This window comes from Miscanthus floridulus, chromosome 5, assembly GCF_019320115.1.
Source record: "Miscanthus floridulus cultivar M001 chromosome 5, ASM1932011v1, whole genome shotgun sequence".
Taxonomy (NCBI): domain Eukaryota; kingdom Viridiplantae; phylum Streptophyta; class Magnoliopsida; order Poales; family Poaceae; genus Miscanthus; species Miscanthus floridulus.
Genome location: NC_089584.1, coordinates 7451845 through 7472630, shown reverse-complemented (window position 1 = coordinate 7472630; position 20786 = coordinate 7451845). Strand labels below are relative to the sequence as shown.

The 20786-nt window shown below is 42.5% G+C and overlaps 2 protein-coding genes and 1 long non-coding RNA gene across 3 annotated transcripts; all 3 read right to left on the bottom strand.

Moving 5' to 3' along the window:
- Positions 1-2618: 2618 nt before the first annotated feature.
- Positions 2619-5612, bottom strand: LOC136451438 (putative transcription factor bHLH041). Its single transcript, XM_066452142.1, has 5 exons — positions 5377-5612; positions 5189-5273; positions 4419-5081; positions 3872-4297; positions 2619-3292 (listed from the first exon to the last, which is right to left on the bottom strand). Exons 1-5 carry the CDS (start codon positions 5466-5468, stop codon positions 3137-3139), a joined length of 1422 nt encoding a protein of 473 aa, XP_066308239.1. The 5' UTR covers positions 5469-5612; the 3' UTR covers positions 2619-3136.
- A 2258-nt stretch (positions 5613-7870) lies between these two features.
- Positions 7871-8237, bottom strand: LOC136453572 (uncharacterized). Its single transcript, XR_010759047.1, has 3 exons — positions 8191-8237; positions 8012-8104; positions 7871-7919 (listed from the first exon to the last, which is right to left on the bottom strand). It is a non-coding gene; the product is annotated as an uncharacterized lncRNA (long non-coding RNA).
- Positions 8238-15270: 7033 nt separating this feature from the next.
- Positions 15271-17279, bottom strand: LOC136454202 (uncharacterized). The gene is made up of 2 exons (XM_066454713.1): positions 17210-17279; positions 15271-16398 (listed from the first exon to the last, which is right to left on the bottom strand). The coding sequence occupies exon 2, from the start codon at positions 16390-16392 to the stop codon at positions 15271-15273; it is 1122 nt and encodes a 373-aa protein (XP_066310810.1). The 5' UTR covers positions 16393-16398; positions 17210-17279.
- Between the last annotated feature and the right edge of the window lie 3507 nt (positions 17280-20786).

Here is a 20786-nt window from a genome sequence, read left to right as displayed (position 1 = left end):
TCTTAAAAAAGGAAAGCTTCTCTTTTTCATCTTTTCTGTCGTGTCTTCTTGTTTATGTTGTCTTCTCTAGAATTTATCATAAAAGACATTAGTGTGGTGTAAGTTGTGTTTTTCATAAGGTTTCTGTTAAACTTAAAATGTAGTGCATAAATAGTACTTATGTGTATACGTTTACAAAAATAGCAAGTTGTGCAAATGAAAATTTATAAAAATACTTCATCCTGTTCGCTTGATCGTTTCTGTGGCTTATAAGTCGGCTGATGTTATTTTGTTGTGAGAGAAAAACACTGTATCATGACTAATAAGCATGACTGATACGATCAAGCGAACAGGGTGAAGCTTTTCTACACACGGCTACAATCCCAAGAGACATAAGCATTAAAAGTTCATGTTTAATACCTACAACTAAAATAAATTAGTTATTCTTGTCCTTTCTTTTTTTTTGTTCATTTTGAAACGTAATAATATGCACACGAATACTCTATAATCTCTATTCAATCATGATAACTTAATTATCAACTACTATGTATCATCCTCCATCCATATTCATAGTTTTTCTCTCTCTTCATGACTGCACCTTCATGTATCTTAAATAATACAAGTTAAGTGAAAACCTTAGCTTATTAAGTTATGGTGGTGCTTGTTGTAGCCCATGTCTCTTAACGTCATAAATCTAGATTTTGAAATCGAAAAATCAGGTCGTATTAGTTGCTACAAATTTGATCCACAAGTTAAATCGAAACACTTGAGCTTATATTACACTTTATTTTAAATTACCTTTTGTATTTCATTAATATTAAAAGATTTTAATTCATAAATTATGCTCTTAATAGGTGTAAATTAGGTTATTTAAACATTTCTATTTTAGCGAGTGTTTGTAATTTAGATGTAAATTTAGGGAATATTTTAGTTTATTCTTAATAATAGTAGAAGTGGTAATTTATAAGTGGTTACTTAGATTATCTATCATATTGGCATGGTGGGTAATTTAAGTTCAAATTTATGGGTTACTTTAGAGTTTAGAGGATATTTCATAATGGGTAATTTGATGCGGATTTAGGGGTTACTTTATGTTGTTTTTTATAATAGCATATATGGATAATTTGAGAAAAAATAGGATAGATCCAAATATCTATTATTATTAGTGGTGATTAGAGCATACCAAATTGATGGCCAACTCTTTCTTATTTTTGTGAGAGTTTCTAGAATTTTTTCTAACATGTTTTGTGAGGATTAACATGGTCCGATTAGCAATAGTCTATATACATAATATTAAAGATGAGGAATTTCCTTTTATACTTCCTACAATGCCCTCGTGCCTCCTCCTTATTATGTATGTGACTCGAACTCACAACTCATGCTCGTACGAGTTAGAACGATGGGTCCGGTTACAATACAAAGTTAGATGACATGACCATTATATAAATCTTTGAGTTCCAAGTTGTTCAGGTGACCGGATGATGAAGTGTATGTTTTGTTGCAACTCAAGGGCATGTTTGCTAGTCTAGTATTAAAGATAGATGGGATCAAATATTCTTCCTCCTATCTTTTTTTACTTCCCATAATGCCCTCATGCTTTCATGTCACGTATGTGATGTGGGCTCATGGCTTGTGATTCTATAAGCCCGTCAAGCGACGGACATGGTTTGTTCTAAAATGAATTAGAACAGATGATGATGACGATCGTTGAATAAATTTTAAATTGCAAATCGTCCAGCTGAACGAGCAACAATCAGTGCGTTCCGTTGAATCGTGTACTCGCTCTGTCCCAGCTTCTCGAGAAGTCAACTTTTTTTTTAACTTTGACCAATTATATATAAAAGAATATTAATATTTATAATACATAATTAGTATCATTAGATAGATCATTGAATATATTTTCATAATAAATTTATTTGGAGATATAAATGTAGCACGTATTTTCTATAAACCTAGTCAAGACTGAGAAAGTTTGACCTACACTCATCCCATAACGACTTCTATTATGGGACGGAGGGAGTATGGATTATCAATGGTGGTTCTTAAGTGTAATATGCTGAGCTAGTAAAATTTTGTAAAAATATATTACGTTCTGAATGGACAACAGTCATATAACAAGATGCACATCCATGTGAGCCCTTTAATGGGTAATTCTTAATATCAACATGCATTTTCTTGATTCGTGTACACTGCGGAGGGTCCAAGCGTCCATGTAATCTCTTCTGAATCCCTAGGGCGTTATTAGGGCTTGTTGTATTGAACTTTTTCTCTATCTTAATACAAAGACACACAAACCATATATTTATGTGATCGAGAAAAAAAACATGTATGTTCTCGATTCGTGTTTGCAATACTAACAAGACTTGTATGGACATCTCTAGCTAGCTAGCTTGGACTAGGACAGGGAGGGAGAGACTACTCATTGATTAAGCTATACATGCACGTATGGCGAGACTAATAGATTAGACATACAGTCACACTCAAAGTACTCCCTGGCTCTAATATACAATCAGAGAAGTCCAGATTAATAAACAGCTAAAGAAACGACTGAAAGCTTTAAGGTTGACAGTTGACACAAGCCCATTATTCACACAAGTTATTATATAGTTACTCCTAGCTACAGCTGCTTACTGCTAGTACGTATTACTGTGCAGGGTCTTGTGTACTTTTCCATGGATCATCAGTAATATCTCCGTTCCAAATTATAAGATGTTTTGACATTTACATATACATTGGTTTTACTATTATCCAGACATAATATACATCTAAATACTAGAAAATTCAAAATGTCTTATAATTTGAAACAGAAACATACATAAGGATCAAGTAACTAATAATCATTCGTCGTCGTCTGCATCATCATTGTCCCGGCCGTCCACATCTGCCATTCGTCATGGAAGAAGAATATGGTCCTCGGTTGACACTTCTTCTTTCTCCTGCTGCCAAGTAGTCCTGCATGATGACGCTGTCTCTGCATCTGCTGCCAAAGGTGTCCGTGTCTGATCCATTCGCGCGCGCGCGGCTTTGACCTGCGACCTGCTAACAATGGTGGGTTGTTGGTCCAGTCTTGGTTCCTTCTCGGTTAGCGGCGGCGTGCGTGTCTCCCTGCACTGCACCTGCACGCACGAACGGCGTGTGCTACCGGCCGGATTGTTAATTATTGGCTGATGATGAGTTGAGAAGCCTCGCCGAAGCCGCAGCTGGCGGTGGTGGCCGTCGCGGGTGGCAGTGGCTTCGTCGTCGTCAGCGCGTCGGCGACGACCTTCGCCACGGCGTCCTTGACCGGCTGCTCCTCCCAGTCGGTTACCGGCGACTGCGACACCAGCGACAGCGACAAGAGAGAGACACCGTTAGTCTTTTCACCAAGTACACAGTAGTGTCACACAGGAGAAAGAAATTAATAGCTTTTCACGATCACAGGTAGTGTCGCTGTCAGAATTCAGATACGCCGCCGGCGCCATGCAGTTAGTCAGTCAGTAATTTCTTATCAACCTGGTGCACGACAACTCCTACCTTCTTGTACTACTACTGCGTGCCTAGATAGCCATAGTTTTCTATCTTAAGCCTTCTTCATTTTCACACGTTGCCTTGCATGCATGCATGGTTTACTTTGGTACATAGCAGATACTAAATAATCTTCCTGATAAATATAGTAGTGTAATATATATATATAAGTCGACTTTCGCATGCATTGCTAGCTTGTAGTTCGTTCTTCATCTATCACACCAAATGAAAATGTTATAATTCATCCACTGTTAACAACTGTAATAACTAACCTAGTACTAGCATGTATGTCAGACTTAATCATCCATCGTCAATTAATGATGCATGCATGACTTAAGACGATCGATCATCATGTCATGTGAGACAGATATTGGATAGTGGAGTATACCTTGATTTGCATCGTCAGGACAACAGCTCGTGGAGAGGCGTTCTTCACTCCGGTAGCAAGCCCAGCGCCGCCGCCGCTGGTGCTCATTGCCACCAGGCTGACGCCATCCCCGATCTGCTCTTTCAGGCACTGCAGTGTCCGGACCACCACGTCCGTCATGTTTGGGGACGACGGCAGCCGCGGCGACCTCACCGCTATCTTCAGCGTGCAGAGTTCTTCGTTCACCGCCCTGGTTATCTCGACCTGCACCTTCGTCGTCTCGCCGGAGTCGTGGTCGTCGCCGCCACTGCTGCCGTCCTTGCGGCGGCCGTCCCGGCGGGTCAGCCGCGACTCGAGCGACTTGTTCTTCTCCTCGAGCTCGGCCACCTTGGCCTCCAGCAACCTCACGTACTCCCTTGCCCTGATCAGTATCGACGTCTTGTCCTTCTGCATGTCGTACAGAGAAGATCGACGGAGCAAATGAAACTCGTTCGTCAGAAGCAGCTCATGCATGCATGTATGATCAGACACACAGACATGACATATACACACACGATCGTATACGTACTTTGGAACCAGGCGGAAGGACGGCCTTGAGGGCGTGGAAGCTATCGTTGAGCTTCTCTCGCCGCTTGCGCTCCGAGAACATGTGCTGCAGCTGGTTCACCGACGGCGGCTGCACCGCCTCGGCAGCCGCCGCTGCCGCCTGGTAGTAGTACTGCTGCTGGCTGTACCTCTCCGCCACGTGCATCTTGGACAGCACCGACATGGCCGTCTTGAACATCCTCTGCCCACACGCGCCGGGCTTCGGCGGCCTCTTCGGCCCAAGGTGGCGCGCGTAGTGCTTGAACGCACCAGTGGTTTTGGCCGGCGACTCCGGCGCGTGAAGGTTGGTGTACTGGTGGTCGTAAGATGACACCACGGGTGGTGGTGGTGGTAGTAGTGGCACGTGCGACGAGACCTCCGGGTACTGCTGGTTGCAGCCGCCGGCCGCTGCCGGCGCGGCGAGGATGTGCGCCGAGGAGCTCTCGGGGCTGCAGGAGAGGGAGGTAGAGGCAGGCAGCGAGAGCGACGAGGAGGACGACGAAGGAAAGCTGTAGGTGCCGGCGTGGTGGTGCGGGTCGTCGAGGAGGCGTTCCACGATAGGCTCGTGCATGCCGATGGTGGTGGCACCGTCGTTGGAAGACATGTAGACTGCTGCTTCGTCGTCCATGTTCATGCGCATGCTGATCTGCATGTTGATCGATAAGCAGTTAAGAACCTTCATTTATGTGTCTGCCTGAATCTCTGTATGAAGTTTGCAGTGTGATTTCATGATTAAATTTGTCGCTAGCTTGCCTGGTTGAGGTGCTGCTGAATCTGCGAGCTGATGAGAAACTGCTGCTGCTCGCCCTCCATGAACTGCAGGTCTGCAGGGCTGCAGCTGTGTGCATGCGTGCGTGCAGAATGATCAGTCAGATCAGCAAATTACCAGAAACAAGCTAAGAGCAAGAGCACTCAACTACCTTGAGCCAAGAAAACCATACCTGCTGGCAGCGTAGACGCACATGAAGCCGTTGTTGTCGCTGGCGTTGGTGGTGGCGTAGCCATGGAGCCAGCTGCCGCTATCCATGTCCATGCTACCTGTCTCAGCTAGCTGGGCGTCGCTGCTTCTTTAACAAGCCGGCCAGCTGTTATTAGTTACTTGCTTGTTCTACGAATGAAGAAGCCGATTAAGTTCATACGAGACGATCTAGTCGACTCCTATAGTAGTAGTAGTACTAGCAGCTATACCAAAGCTGTATAGTGAGAGATGATGGAGTCTGGATGCGTATATATAGATGGAGATAGCTTGCTAGCTTAGCTTAGCTAGGAATGGACGAAGATGCTAAAAGGCCAAAGGGCATGTTCGCTTGAACTTATCAGCCGATTTATTAGCTAGAATCTATAGTATTTTTCTCTCACAATAAAATAGCTTTAGCCGACTTATCAGCTGGCTTTAATACCAGCCGAACTGGCCCAAAAGCTGTATCTCTTTGTTGGGTGCGTTCGGGCCATGAAGAAGGAATTGAAGGAGATGGATGGATCGATGGGGAGAGAACGCACGTGCTGGTTTCGAGTCACGGCCGGGGAGCGACCCGGATGAGTCTACGGTCAATTTGGTTTGGCTGCGCAGCGAGAAAGAAAATGGCCAACAGGTGGAAAAGAGAGGGACAGAGAATGGGCTTACCTAGCTAAAAGACACCGTGTATATCTTACCTAACTAAGCTTTACTCTTCTTTACAACGAGCCTCTCTTGGACCCATCCGTACGTGGCGATGGATCGCATGATATTTCCAGAGTGAAACGGGTCCTTATACTCCTTAGGCTTTTTCCAAACTCTCATCAGGGTCTATGAACTCTCAAGGTGATGATCATTTGAACCCTTTAACTTTTCAAATAGTTCATTCAACTTGAATTCGCACTTCAAATGAACTACTTGAAAAAAAAATAAAGGCCCCAAATAATCATTTGAAGAATTTATTATGAACTCAGATAAAAATATATATGGAACATTTTTGGACCTATATATGGTGCATTTCACTTTTATTTCGGGAAAAAATTCAGTGAGGACTTTTTTTTTGAAGTGGCCTTGGGCATCTGTTGTAGGACAAGTGTTCACACGCATGCGTCCAAGTCCAACGCGGTAGTTTTTCTATGCCTTGGATACTGTAAATCCATGGCCGGTGTCCACACGTCTACTTCATCGGGACTTTTGATATATTGAAATTACAAGAAAAACTTAGAAAACCACGGCACATCACTCTTATTTTCAGCACGGAATTTGTAGTCAGCAAGAAAAAAGTGAGGGAGAGCCAGGAATTCGTCCTCCTCGTCCATGTGGCCGGATCGATCGAGATGGCGTTGGTCGATCCACTTGCCACTTTAATTTGTAGTCGTTGCACACTTGCATCGTAGTATAATTAACCTTAATACAGTTATGTTCATGCATATGTGGCTGTCCGGACCGGACGAGCGAGGTTCGTTATTGAATTTGCCAACTTGTATTATATTGCTTTAATTGTGTGACGAATTGAACTGAAGAAAGGCATGGACGCAGCCCGATCTGCGAGAACTGCTTTACTTTTACCCGCAACATGCACGTTCAAATGCACACGGGGCATATAATAAGCCAACGCGGTGTGCATTCAGACACGGCACATAGTACTACACACTACACAGTAGGTGCATCGGTTGCAGCATGTGTCCAAGAGAACCGCATGCATGTGCATGTGGGGGTTCGACCTTGATATGTGTGGGAGAGAACCAATTAGGAAGAAACGGTACCTTTTTATATGTAAATATCGCTGGTACAGAAAACGTTTTCATAGGCGGTGGTAGAGGCATTTATACAGGCGGCCAAGTCCACCGCCTGTACTAGGGGTCAGTACTAATCGGCCCATAGTACAGGCGGCGGGCTGTGAGCCGCCTGTGAAAAAAGGGTTTTCACAGGCGGCTCACTTTGTCAACCGCCTGTGTAAATAGTTATTTACACAGGCGGCTCACTTTGTCAGCCGCCTGTGAAAACCCATTTTTCACAGGCGGCTCACTCTGTGTGCCGCCTGTGTAATTATTTTTTTTATTTCAAATTTTAATATTTGCCTCCACACTGTACTATATTTGTCACACACACACACATACATACATACATATATATATATATATATATATATATATATATATATATATATATATATATATATATATAAGATATGCAAACATGAACCATAAAATTGCATCATACATACAACACATATAAATATTACAGATGTGTACACATGAAATCAAACATCAAGCATAAAATTACATATAATACACGTCATTTCATGTTATGAGTTCAACCATTTGGTGTTTACATGTCATTACGTTTCAAGTTTAGACCTGCTAGGTCTGTAAGCGCTCTAAATCTTTCACTTGCTAAATCACTGGCTTCATCAAAGTATGATCCGATACTTGGAATTATTTCTCTCATAATAAAACCGCACAAGTCTGCTACTATATCTTCCATAGTTTTTGGAGTGAATGGCACGTCCTTTCCTTTGCTTCTCGGCTGGAAACAAAGTTTAAAAGCATCATTGACACATGTCCAATATTAATATTTCCAACTTTAATGAGAAAACTTCATACATAGATATTTTTTACCATATTTTTGTCCCTGACGTATCGTCCCCGCTGCCTTATGAACTCACACACATAGTATCCACAGTAGACCGATCCAGGTGGTTGCTTGTGGCACTATGTAATTAATGAGCAAAAGATTAAACTAAAATTGTCATGCCTTGTGTATTATTTATATGATGATATGTGTTCGGACAACTTACCGGATAATGGTGTTGTATCGTCAATGGCACACTAGGATCTGAGCGGGCGACGTCGACCGGTCCTTTTTGCTTCTTATAAAACCGCCATGCCCTGTAGATATCGAATATAAAACACTATAGTTATTTAGAAACTCTAATTCATATAAGTACGGATGTGGTTGCATGTTGGCTCACCTTTCTAAATGAATCAGGAATGTTTGATACGACTGAGGAGGATAATGTAAGGAGTCTAGGACAAGCACCTTCCCTTCGAATGGATAAATATAAAAAACAATCCAATGGTCACTGCATGAATAAACGAGTGAGCGACACATGTACTTAGGGTTAACACGATAATTTGAAGTACGTAAACGAGGTCACGCTTACCCAAAGTTGTAGGGTGCCAATATAAAATCCCTGTACTTATATCTCAGCATTGCTCTACCGAGATAGAGGGCATATTTGTCCTCGTATTTTCGTTGCAATTCCTTTACAACTTCTGCAACTTGTTCTGGTGTTTTGTCCTTCTCTATCTTTGCTCTATCTTCATTTGTAAGTAGAAATTTGTGCATATTTTCTTGTAACCTGATTGGACTCAGGTAACCGACCATCGATCCTGTAGTTAACGATCTTTGCTCGTGGTCTTGCAAACTACATACAACATCCACATATTAGAGTTTATCACATTCCAAATTTAATAATAACAATGTGTGTGCATGAGTGATACTTACAGGCACCAGATTGTAATGAGTTGGACGTCAAGTTTCCTATAGTTCAACAGCAGGTGCATGTCCTCGAAGGTAACAAATGCCCTGCTTTTATCCTTGCCAGTAGCAAACACGTCTGCTGGTATGTCAACACTAACTGCATGCAGGCCAGCATTCACTGCTCTCATGTACCAGTCATGAAACCTTTTTATCGTCCATGGACCCTTTTCAAGCACCGTCCATTGCAGCATAGGCCTTCCGGGCACATAGTTACTGGGGACATTGACATAATCATCAACTGTTGGCTTTCTTATATCCTTAAGGGTCAATGGTGTATTTGATGGCGGTTCGACATGTACATCGCCACTTGGGGCTTCCTTTGTTGGTGGCACGGCTTCAGTTGCTTGGTCGGTGGCTTCCTTATTCTGTGACGGTTCGAGCTCAACGACTCGTGCCGTCCGCTGCTTTCCAATCCCTTTCAGAAATAGAACTGTGCCTGCTGCTTTCCCCTTTTTTGGCTCATAGGGAGAAACCAATTTTGGAATTGGAAATTTCTTTGCCTTCTTGGAGGCCGGTGCTTGTGGGGGAGTTTGCTCTGCTTCCTTATGCTTTGGTGGTGGCGGGGGAGTTTGCTCATCTTCATTCTGCTTTGGTGGTGGCGGGGGAGTTTGCTCTACCTTCTTCTCTGGTGTTGTGTCCTTCTTGGCTGGCGGAGTCTGCTGCTCAGGCATGTTCTTGGCTGGCCCCTCGAGCTCATCCAACGAGAATGACATATCATGTATTGGGGATGACGACGGTGGCTCATAAATACACGGGGATGCTGGGGCATGCATTGGCGATGCTGGCTGTTGACTTGTTTCGGCCTCTTGGGATGCTTGATGCACTAGTGGAGAGGGTGCCGTTGGTGGATCAATCAACCTTACATACCGTCTTGGCCATTGTATGAAGTTCTTGATTGCTTGTCCAAGCTTCTCTATACCCTCAGAGGTCGGGATGTTGATGAAGTCGTCTTCATATCCACTCTCGACCGTCAACACTTCCACCCTACAGTATGCATCTTGCATCTCGACACCATGGAACCTACGTCCAGGGATGGCATTGCCTGTGGCCACTTGCTTTGTATGCTGATTCCTAAGGCCATATCCAATTAACAATGAGCAAGGCCAAGGTTTATCAATATCGTCAACTGGATAATGGTCCTGATTTGATGTTGACGCTATACTGCTTGGAAAGGGCATAGATTGTGTGGCCATCTCCTGGCTACCCAAGGGTTGAGCTGGGACATGCTGCATATATGAAGGAGCTTGTGATGACATCTGTTGAGCAGACACTGTTCCTGCCAACCGCTTCATCACTTCAGGATCAGGGTTTTTAACGAAGTCTTCCATCAAATCCCTAAATTTTTTGGCAGCCTGCTGCTCAAAAAAATCCTTCATGTGCTCCTTATGTCGTTCTCTTTTCTTATACATGCCTTTCCACTCTTCACCAAACCCTTCTTTCCAGGTGGTTCTAGATGAGACGCCCCGTACATGACCTAGATGCTCGGGGTTACCTACAACATGATATTTAATGTCAGTGTCGATTTCTATTTTACTCGAACAAAATGGAAAATATAATTTTGTTACCTAGAGCATGGGAAAGGTTGTCCCTCTCCCTCTGTGACTTGAAGGCACCTGTCTTTTCCAGGTTTGTTGCTTCCAAAACCTTCTCGGCAACTGGCTTGATCTCATCGGGACAGGAGATCTCATCGCTCTCAGTGTTTGCCTTCCGAGCGCGAAGCCAATTCGCACTTTGTTCTGGCACTATATCTGTCAATGCCAACTTGCCCTCTCTCCTCTTTGCTTCATCTTCTGCCCTCCATTTAGGAATCTTGGTCTTGTAACCGCCAGTGCCGAGGTGGTGGTGGTACTTGTTCTTCTTCGCAAGTCTTGAGGCGGCTTGGCTCTTAGCCTTAGAGTCGTCGGAGTTTTTTATGACACTAAAATGTGCCCACTGTTCTGCTGTGATAGGGTACCGCTTCATTGGGTCCCACCCCTTCTGCAGCCACTTTTTATTCATATCGTGCCTATAGCCCCAGAATGATATTGCTAACTGCTTCATGACATGACCCTTGACCAAACCTTCTGTTCCCTCCGGGAAAATAAACTTAGTGCACAATCGAGTCCAACAATTCTTCCTCTTTTCTTCAGGCACCATACTCCAATCACTCCAGGTGATATCAAATTCTTCCTTTACTAACCATCCAATGGCGGCCCTAAATTTGGGTAGCGCCTCTAGAGGTGCTAAGGGCTCTCCGCTCGGGCTAATCTCTGTAATCCTATAAACTTCTTCTGGAAATCTATTCCTTCCTCTATCTCCTCGTGCCCGATCACTCTTTTTCTTTGTACTTCTTTGCTCGGAGGATGTCCCGGTCGTTTGAGGCGCCGTGTCCTTATGAACATCTTGTGACTCTACCTCCATTTCGGCAACAACTTGAGAGAACACCTCCTGTCAATTCAATTGTTAGGTACATACATACACATGCATTATTCTCTCGTATAGACAATCTACGAGCATATATACCTCATCATCATTTGGCTCATCTTCAGGCTTGTAATTAGGGTCACGTTCCAACTCAAGACGGGCCTTCTTAGCTCTAGGAGATTTATGTGGTGATACGCTCGGGCTCCTATAAGGTTCGGATCCAGAGGAGTCAGATCCCCGTGTACCTATCTGGGCATCGGCCTGCTCAGCATTTGATGGAGTACTCATCCGCATGAAATATAAGTATAACCACGGAATATAAGTATAAACATGGAATACAAGTATTAACATGGAATACAAGTATTAACATGAATTACATAGCCTAATCAATTAGCGAACCTATTATTAACAAACCTAATTAACTAACACTAATTTGCAAACCCTAAATAATGAATATTAAATAGGAAACCCTATTTAACAAACTAATTATAATTTCACAAACCCTAATTATGCATGAAATATAAGTATTAACATGGAAAAAACATAGCTAAATTATGGAAAAAAACCCTAACAAAAAACATAGTAAGCCCTAACAAAAAAATTAGCTAATTACTAACAAAATTACCTAACAAACACTAATAAAACATTACTAATTAATTAAAAAAAAAGGCAAGGCGGCCTGCCAGGCCCAGCAAGGGCCTGTCAGGCCTAGCAGGAAACGTCGCCGGCGCTAGAGGGGCGCGCGCGCAGCGGCGCACATGGTAGCCGCCGCCGCACCGATCGGAGCCGCCTCGGAGCGGAGCTCGGTGGTGGCGGGTGTGCACGGCCTACCTCTCGGCGTTCCGGCGAGGTCGCGGCGGCGGCGCGTAGGCCGTGCACGGTGCGGCAGCTACTGGCGGCGGCGGCTCGCTGCGGCGGAGCGGAGCTCCCTCGGCGGCGGCGTGGAGGTGTGCCGGCGGAGTGGAGGTCCCTCGGCGGCGTGGCGGCGGCAGCTCACGACGGTGGCGGTCCGGCGAGCGGTGGAGGAGCGGCGGCGGATTTCGGCAGCCTGACGGCGTCCAATTTCTGAACTCGCGCCTCCGGGACTTAGAAATTTTCGCGGGCCACGTGCGGGAACTTATATTGGAGCACATTAGTACAGGCGGGCCATATTGACCACCGCCTGTAAAAATCTTTTCACAGGCGGACGTCATTGACCGCCGCCTGTACTAATATATTAGTACAGGCGGCTGTTGATGAGGGCCGCCTGTACTGAGGCGGTCAATGACGTCCGCCTGTGAAAAGATTTTTAATTAAAGGTTTGTTAATTAGGGTTAGTTAATATTTCATGTACCTAGGGTTAGTAAATAATATAGAATCCAAAGATATACAAGAAGGGGAAAGAGGTTTTAATTAAGATTTGTTTAATTAAGTTAGAAAATAATATCATAGTCCAAAGGTATACAACAAGGGGAAATGTAAACATCTTGCTTAATAAGAAAGAGTAGCATTAGGTACAAATGATAAGTGATACATTAGTTACATGATAAACAATCTAGCGTGCTACAGTCCTTCCTTGTCCATCATGGCGCACCCAGGGCAAAGAGGTTTGCGGGATACTTTTCTCCACATTTTTTATCTTTTCTTCAAACTTTGTAAAAAGAGACATCTCGCTGAACTGGTTAACATCCTCTAAATCCATTACACCATCAACTCCTACAATTTGTTGCTTTCCAGGGATTGCTACGTGCTTTGGCTTTTGGGTACTTTTCTTTTCATTCGTAGATAGAATTTGTTCCACATAGAACACCTGTGCAGCACGGTTAGCAAGGATCCACGGATCATCTTTGTAACCTACTTTACTTAGATCAAGAACTCTTTGGCCATAGTTATCCACAGTGACATGCTTATCTTGAACCCATCGACATCGGAACACTGGAATCTACAGGCGTGGACCATATTCAACCTCCCATATGTCATCAATGAATCCAAAGTATGTAGTTTCTTCACCAGTTGTTTCATCTATAGCCTCACATCGAACGCCACTATTCTGTGCCATGCGCTTGGTGTCCCTAAAACTGGTGGAAAATGTGAAGCCACTAATGTCATAGCTCTGCCATGATATGACCTGGCTTGATGGTCCAGATGCTAAAATCTTGATGGTTTCTGATTCATCTGTCATGTCCAAATTCTTTAGCCATGCGGTGAACCGACGCTTGTGTTCCTTGTGTACCCAATCATTTGTGCATCCTGGATTCTCCTCATGAAGCTCTTTCATGTGCTGCTTGGTGAATGGGTCCATTATTATGAGTTGTTGTAGTATGCTGTAATGTACCTCTAGGACTATGTTGTAATCTGGCGGGATGAATGATTTCCGTCCCATCCTCCCTCGTCCACCAAGCCTTCCCTCATGTCACAACGGAGGCAAACCAATTGATACCTGGTCTTTTAGGAGATTATTACATAATGGTCCTCTAGACTCAATGGCCTCTTCTGTAGTGTATGCCTCTATCATGGAACCCTCCGGATGAGCACGATTTGACATATAGCCATTCAATATTGACATGAAACGCTCATACGTCCACATTTCATGGAAATACATGGGGCCCAATGCCTCAATTTGAGGCACCAAATGAACAATAAGGTGTACCATGATATCAAAGAACGATGGGGGAAAGCACATCTCCAACTGGCTCAATGTCTCTGCAGCAAATTTCTGTAGGGACTCTAACTCATCACCGATAATTACCTTCTCAGATATCTTATTGAAGAAGTAGCACAACCGTGTGATTGCCATCTTTAAGAACACTGGATTTATAGCCCTGATGGCAATAGGAAGAAAAGTGGTCAGCATTACATGACAATCATGTGAGTTGTAGTTGGTGAGTGTAAGGTCTTTCATCGAAACAAGACTCCTTATGTTGGAGCAGAAACCAGATGGAACTTTTAAATTCTTCAACCACACACACATTGCATGTTTCTCCTCTCTGTTCAGGTTATAGCTTGCTGCCGGTAGATGGTACTTCCCATTCTCTTGGAGTATAGGGTGAAGTTCTTTTTTGATCTTTAAATGTTGCATGTCCAAACGTGAATTGAGACCTTCCTTTGTCTTGCTCTTTATGTCTAGCAAAGTTCCAACTACGCTGTCAAACACATTCTTCTGAACATGCATACCATCGATCGCATGTCGTACGTCTAAGTCTTTCCAGTACGATAAGTACTTAAAGAAAATAGACTTCTTCTTGAATGTGTCCCCCTCATTTGCCTTCACAACCTTTCTTGGTTTCCCATCTTTGGTCTTTTTTCCAAACACAAACTTGACATTCTCAACTATCTTATACACTCTGTGCCCTTTACTATAACCTGATGGAGCAGTAGATTTTGATTCATCCATATTGTCAAAGTACTTATTCATCTTTTGTAAGCGGTACTTATGGCCTGCCGGTAGCCACCTCCTATGCCTCATGTACACTATCTTGTTAGATGGAGGAAGAGACACGTGCCATGTTCCATCTATGCACTCTACACAACCAACCTTTCCCTTGAACTGGCCTGATAATGAGAAGAGAGCAGGATAATCATTAATTGTGACAATAATAATTGCTCTCAGTGTGAATGTCTCTTTGCGGAATGCATCGACCATTTTCACACCCACTTCCCATAGTATTTGCATCTCTTGCATTAAGGGCTCTAGAAATACATCCATATCAACTCCAGGTTGTGTAGGTCCAGAAATAAGAATGGTTAGCAAAAGATATTTTCTTTTTTGACACAACCATGAAGGAAGGTTGTATATTGTCATGATCACTGGCCATGTGCTGTGCGTGCTGCTCCTCTCGGCAAATGGATTCATTCCATCAGTACTCAGAGCAAACCTTACATTTCGTGGATCCTTGGCAAAGTCTGGATATTTCTTATCGAATTCTTGCCATTGCTTTGCATCGGCTGGATGTCATAACTTTCTATCATCTTTCCTTTCATCAGAAGCATGCCAGGTCATAAGTTCCGCATCATCAGGGTTTGCAAACAAACACCTCAAACGATCAACCACAGGGAGATACCATATCACCAATGCAGGAATTCTTCTCAACACATAATAGTCCACTTCGATATTGCTAGTGGGCTTTGAACGTTTGTCTTGTTGAGTCTTTGTTTGCGTCTTCTTTCGCTTCCTCCCTGAAGAAACAGAGGCTGCATTCTCTTCCTCTCGATAATCTTTATTCGTCTTGTACCTACTAGCACCACAGTTTGGACAACTGTCTAAGTCTTTATACTGATCACCCCGATATAGAATACAATGATTTCTACATGCGTGGATCTTCTCAACACCCATCGTAAGTGGACTGACTAGCTTCTTTGCATAGTATGTGTTAGCAGGCACTTTGTTCTCCTTAGGAAGAAGGTCTCCAAGTACACGCAATAAATCATTGAAACTAGCATCGGACCAACCATATCTAGCCTTAATCGTCAAAAACTGAAGAACAGCCCGTAGTGTCGACCACTCTTTGGTACAACCTTTCGACTCGTCGTACAAAGGCTCTTCTGCTGCCTTCTTCAAGGCTTCCATTCGCTTCATGAAGAATATTGATGGATCCGCACAACGGTTCATTATTGCCTCTAAGAAATCTGCATCTTCAATGGCATCAGTGTTAACATGCTGAGTTTCATTAACATCGGACGTAGAATTATGAGTTTGATTGACATCTGGCATAGCATGATGGGTTTCATTGATATCTGGCATAGCATCACATTCATTGAGATATGGCATTGGACCCTCCACATTGATGTTACTTGCAGTGTTGTCAGTTGTCCGCATATAAGGTGTAGAACTACCCTCACCATGTTTTGTCCAAATCAAGTAGTCCTCCACAAATCCTCTGCAAACCAGATGAGAAGTGATTGCTTCCACATTGTCAAATACCACAATATTTTTACAGTCTGCGCATGGACAACATATGTGCTTCGCCTTTGTTCTCTGAGCATGTATCTTCATGGCATCAATAAATTTTTGGACCTCCACTACATAAGATGGGTCTAATCTTGATAAGTTGTACATCCATAATGACCTCTCCATATTTATCTGTAATTAGTTAGGAAAATATTGTATGTCACTCTAAAAACAAAACAAAAATAACCCCTCATAACTAAGATTCTATCCTCCATCAATTAAATAGATATGAAAACCTACCTCTTACAGAATTTACAAAATAAAAAATTTAAATAATTATTTAAACTCATTTTTATAATTATAAGAATTAATTAAATAGAGATGGCATCTTGATTAACAAACCCTAAGTATAAGCAAAAATAACAAACCCTAATTAACAAACCCTAAGTACATGAAATACTAACTAACCCTAATTAATAAACCATTAATTACTAACTAAATTAATTAACTAACCCTAAGTACATGAAATATCTAACCCTAAATAATAAACCATCAATTACTAACAAAAATTATTGAAAAACCTAAGGTACATGAAATAATAACTAACCCTATTTAACAAACCCTAAGTATAGACAATAATAACTAACCCTAATTAACAAAACATTAACTACTAAATTAATTCATAAACCCTAAGTACGTAGATTAAAAAACTAAATTAATTCACAGTTTATAATTACAGGAAATAAGTATAACAATTGACAAGACTTTATAAAGTGTTAATCATTATTCTATTACATAGATCTACTCACAAGAATTCTAAAAAGTATTTATTTTCTATAATCCGAGCAAGATACAATTTACTATGAATTTACAAAAAAAAGCTAAAACTCTCTCCCTTGCCCTAGCTATGAACCCTAACCCTAACCCTAGATTTAGAGCACCTCCAATACAAGAATTGAACCAAAGAATCACTAAAAAAATGGCGGCAACGACACTAACTAACCTTTTGGAAGTTTCTCACCAAAGAAATGAAGTTCAAAACCTCCCCCCTTGGAATCGCCACTTCTCTGTCCGCCACTGTGCACACAGCACACGAGTAACTGTTCTTGTCTGGAGGTGGACGAAGGGAATTTATAGCAGCATTAACACAGGCGGTTGGTAAGGAGGACCGCCTGTGTAAAACAATTTACACAGACGGCTCTCCTATCTCTACCGCCTGTGTAAATACGTGTATTTACACAGGCGGTTTATAATGTCAGCCGCCTGTGTAAATGGTATTTACACAGGCGGTTGTCATTGTAAACCGCCTGTAAAAATACACGTATTTACACAGGCGGTAGAGATAGGAGAGCCGCCTGTGTAAATTGTTTTACACAGGCGGTTCTCTTGCTGAACCCACCCTATTTTTTGTACTGGCGTCATGAAATTGTGAACCGCCTGTGAAAAAAAAACAACGTGCCAGCAAAAATGATTTCTGTAGTAGTGTATGTTCGTGCATTGCAACAGAACATACACTTGTTGCGTGGTTATCTGTATGATTTGCAACTCGAAAATTTATTCAACAGCCATGTTATCCCATTCATTGTTGGACTTGTATCATTGTTGGACGCGAATAATTCTAACTTACATGAGCACATGTCATGAGTCCCGATCACAAATAGAATATGGAGAGCTCGGAGGCACATATATTGGAAAGTAAAAAAAGATAAGAAAAAAAAGAATCACTTCGCTCTTTAATATTAGATATAGATATAGATATGCTCCCTCACTTTGCAATTATTAATCTATTGATATGTTATTTATGTGACAGAAATTCATAACAAAAAGTAAGTATTTTTTTCAATATGAATATGTGTAGTTGTGGACTCCAATTTTAAATTAAAAAATCATGTATTAATATATAATTTGTTGGTCAAAGGTTTTTTCTAACAAAACGAAATTCATGTAGAACTAGTTTTAAACAATTGCAGTATGGATTATTTTTTCAGTACAAAACACGTACATACTTATCCATGTAAATGCACGCACGCAAATAGTACTCTATAATACAAGCCGACGAAGTCACCATGTATATTTCATTGACAATCATCATCACTTCTTGTATACTACAAATGTATATGTGGTGTGAAAAGTTGCCACACATAATGAAGCACCGCAACGCGCCACCTAGGCCGGGTTCTCCCAATTCAGAAGGGCAAGAGATGAGATGAGAGAGACATGGGTGTGAGAGAAGGGAAGAGCCCAGTCACACACACTGCTTGCATTGGCTAGGGGGAGACGCTGTTGCCTTGGACCCTTTGGGAGTGGAAGAAATATTGAGCCACACCTAACGGTACCTAGACTTTGGATTATAAATTTTCGGCTGGGTAAGGGGATTTATTATGGGCTATGTCTAGGGCCACGGGTCTAGTGACCCTAGGCCCATATCCCCAATTTTTTTACTTTTTAGTTATTTTTTTGAAAGTTTTTCACAAATATACCCCTGGAGGAAAGATTTCAGAATCTGGACCCTTAGCTCGGCGCCATCGATGCTGACGCCGAGCTAACATGTCTCGGCGCCAGTGTCCCTGGCGCTAAGCTCTTGGGCTCGAGACCAACATGGAGGTGACATGATAGGCAGCTCAGCGCCAGTCACCCTAGCGCAGAGCTCGGCGCCAGGGTGACTAGCGTCGAGCTCCCTGCCATAACCCCGACCCCAACCTTCCTGCCCGAGCCTTCTTCCTCTTCTTTCTCCTCCCTCTCGGGTTTTTTTCTCCCCACTTCGCCCTACCTCACTAATCAGCATATTGGACCTTGGAAACCATGATTTGATCCGTAGATCTTCGAGAGCAAGGTATCCTCGTTCCCCTCCTAGTTTTTTTCACATCGATTCGCTATATATTAGTTGGATTTTTCAACCTAAGAATCGTCATTACTTAGGTTTTCATTCTATCCCTCAATATTTGTATTATACAACCGTAGGATGATGCCAAGGCGTGAAAAAGCTAGCAAACCTAGGTGCATGTAGTTATGTTATGGGTTCATTGTTGTGCATCAAATGGAAAACCCTAGGTTTAGGGTTTAATGTTAATTGCTTTCGGTTCTTAGAACGAAATTAGTTGTATTGTAGTTATGGTTCTCATTAACATTTGTTTGTGATGTTTTGATTTATGTTTGTTAAATTACATCCGTTTTTTTAGATGCAAGAAATGTTTCGGGAGGAGTTTTGGTGAAAACAGGGTCGTCCTCGAGAATTATACCCCGACGCGTCTAGCAAAGATGCCCCCGTCCCTCCTGACCTCCCTGTCCCTAACTATGACTGTGGTTTCCCGGCCCATGTTTTTCAATCGAAACATCCGGACACAGCGGCGCGGTGCTTCTACACATGCAGCCGTTTTAATGTAAGAAATTATTTCCAGTATCTTTTTTCTTTATTTGTGTAAGTATGCTACTAATATTTTGTTAGAATCTCGGTGTTTAGGACCATGAGAGGTGCTTTTTCTTTCAGTGGATCGACGGTGCAGACAAGTTTCATCCTAGGTACCTCCTTTTCGACGATTGGTTTAGAGGAAGACATCCACGTGAGCACTTCAAGCGGTGGGTTCCACCCCGCCTAACCCTCCGCCAATGATGGCTAAGGAGAAGCACCTAGCTGCAGTTAGATGACTCGAGGAACCTCCTCTGTGCGATTGCGGAGATCGAGCTGTGATAAACCCTAAGAATACATTGGAGTTTGTGTGTCCAAACAAGCATGAAGTAAGTGCAAAGTGTATGTGTTGAAATGTTGAGCTATATGTGTTCATGTAATGTCACCTTATTTAGGTGTTTTCAATGGTGAAGTGTCATTTCAAGGAGTGGTAGTGTGGTCCTAAGAACCAATGGCTAGAAGAACCGCGAAAGGTTAAGGAAAAGAAGAAAGAAAGGGTAATTTACAAAGCACCTCCTGTCATGTGCGAATGTAGTGTTAAATCTAACTATGACCTAGTCCCTTCGGAGCTTGGAATAGGCCATTATTGAGGACATATGGTTGAGTATGATGAGGTTGGTTATTTTTGTGGTAAACATGAAATCATATTTTGTTTCTTTTGCTAAGACATATATGATATAATATTTCTTTTAAACAGAGCACTAGGAAATGCAGGTGGGAATGTTATGATGGTCAAGCTAAGTTCTTGGATGAACTGAAGGGGAGGCAAGTAATTGCATGGAAGAGAGGATATGGATCTGACTACGTCAACCTATTCGTTAAACATAAAAAAAAAGATGCGTGAGTTTGCTAGAGAGCACGGTGTTTGTAACCCGATTGATGTTGGGCTTAACAAATGGGGATTGGAGAGGCGAATGAAGTTAGATGAGGAGAGGGTAAGGAAGGAGGCAAGGGAGGAGACAAGAGTACAGATACAAGTCTTGAACGAGCATGTTTTTGCATTATGTGCTAGTGAGTGCTTGAAAGCCTTTTTTTCGTTGCCTAATTTTAAATGTAATATAATTGCGTTGCTAACTGATTGCATTTTATACATGAAGGGATTGGTTGCAGCGAGGAACATGCCGTAGAGGTGGCTCGTGCAAGGTATGAGGAGAAGAAGTTAGATGAGCATAGA

What these genes read in the sequence shown, in the direction of transcription:
- LOC136451438 (XM_066452142.1), bottom strand. Translation starts at nt 5,468, where the DNA reads ATGGACATGGATAGCGGCAGCTGGCTCCATGGCTACGCCACCACCAAC. An exon ending in TTCAGCAGCACCTCAACCAG is followed by an intron (nt 5,082 to 5,188) that starts GCAAGCTAGCGA and finishes ATCAACATGCAG; the next exon opens with ATCAGCATGCGCATGAACAT. An exon ending in TCCTTCCGCCTGGTTCCAAA is followed by an intron (nt 4,298 to 4,418) that starts GTACGTATACGA and finishes TACGACATGCAG; the next exon opens with AAGGACAAGACGTCGATACT.
- LOC136454202 (XM_066454713.1), bottom strand. Translation starts at nt 16,392, where the DNA reads ATGGAGAGGTCATTATGGATGTACAACTTATCAAGATTAGACCCATCT.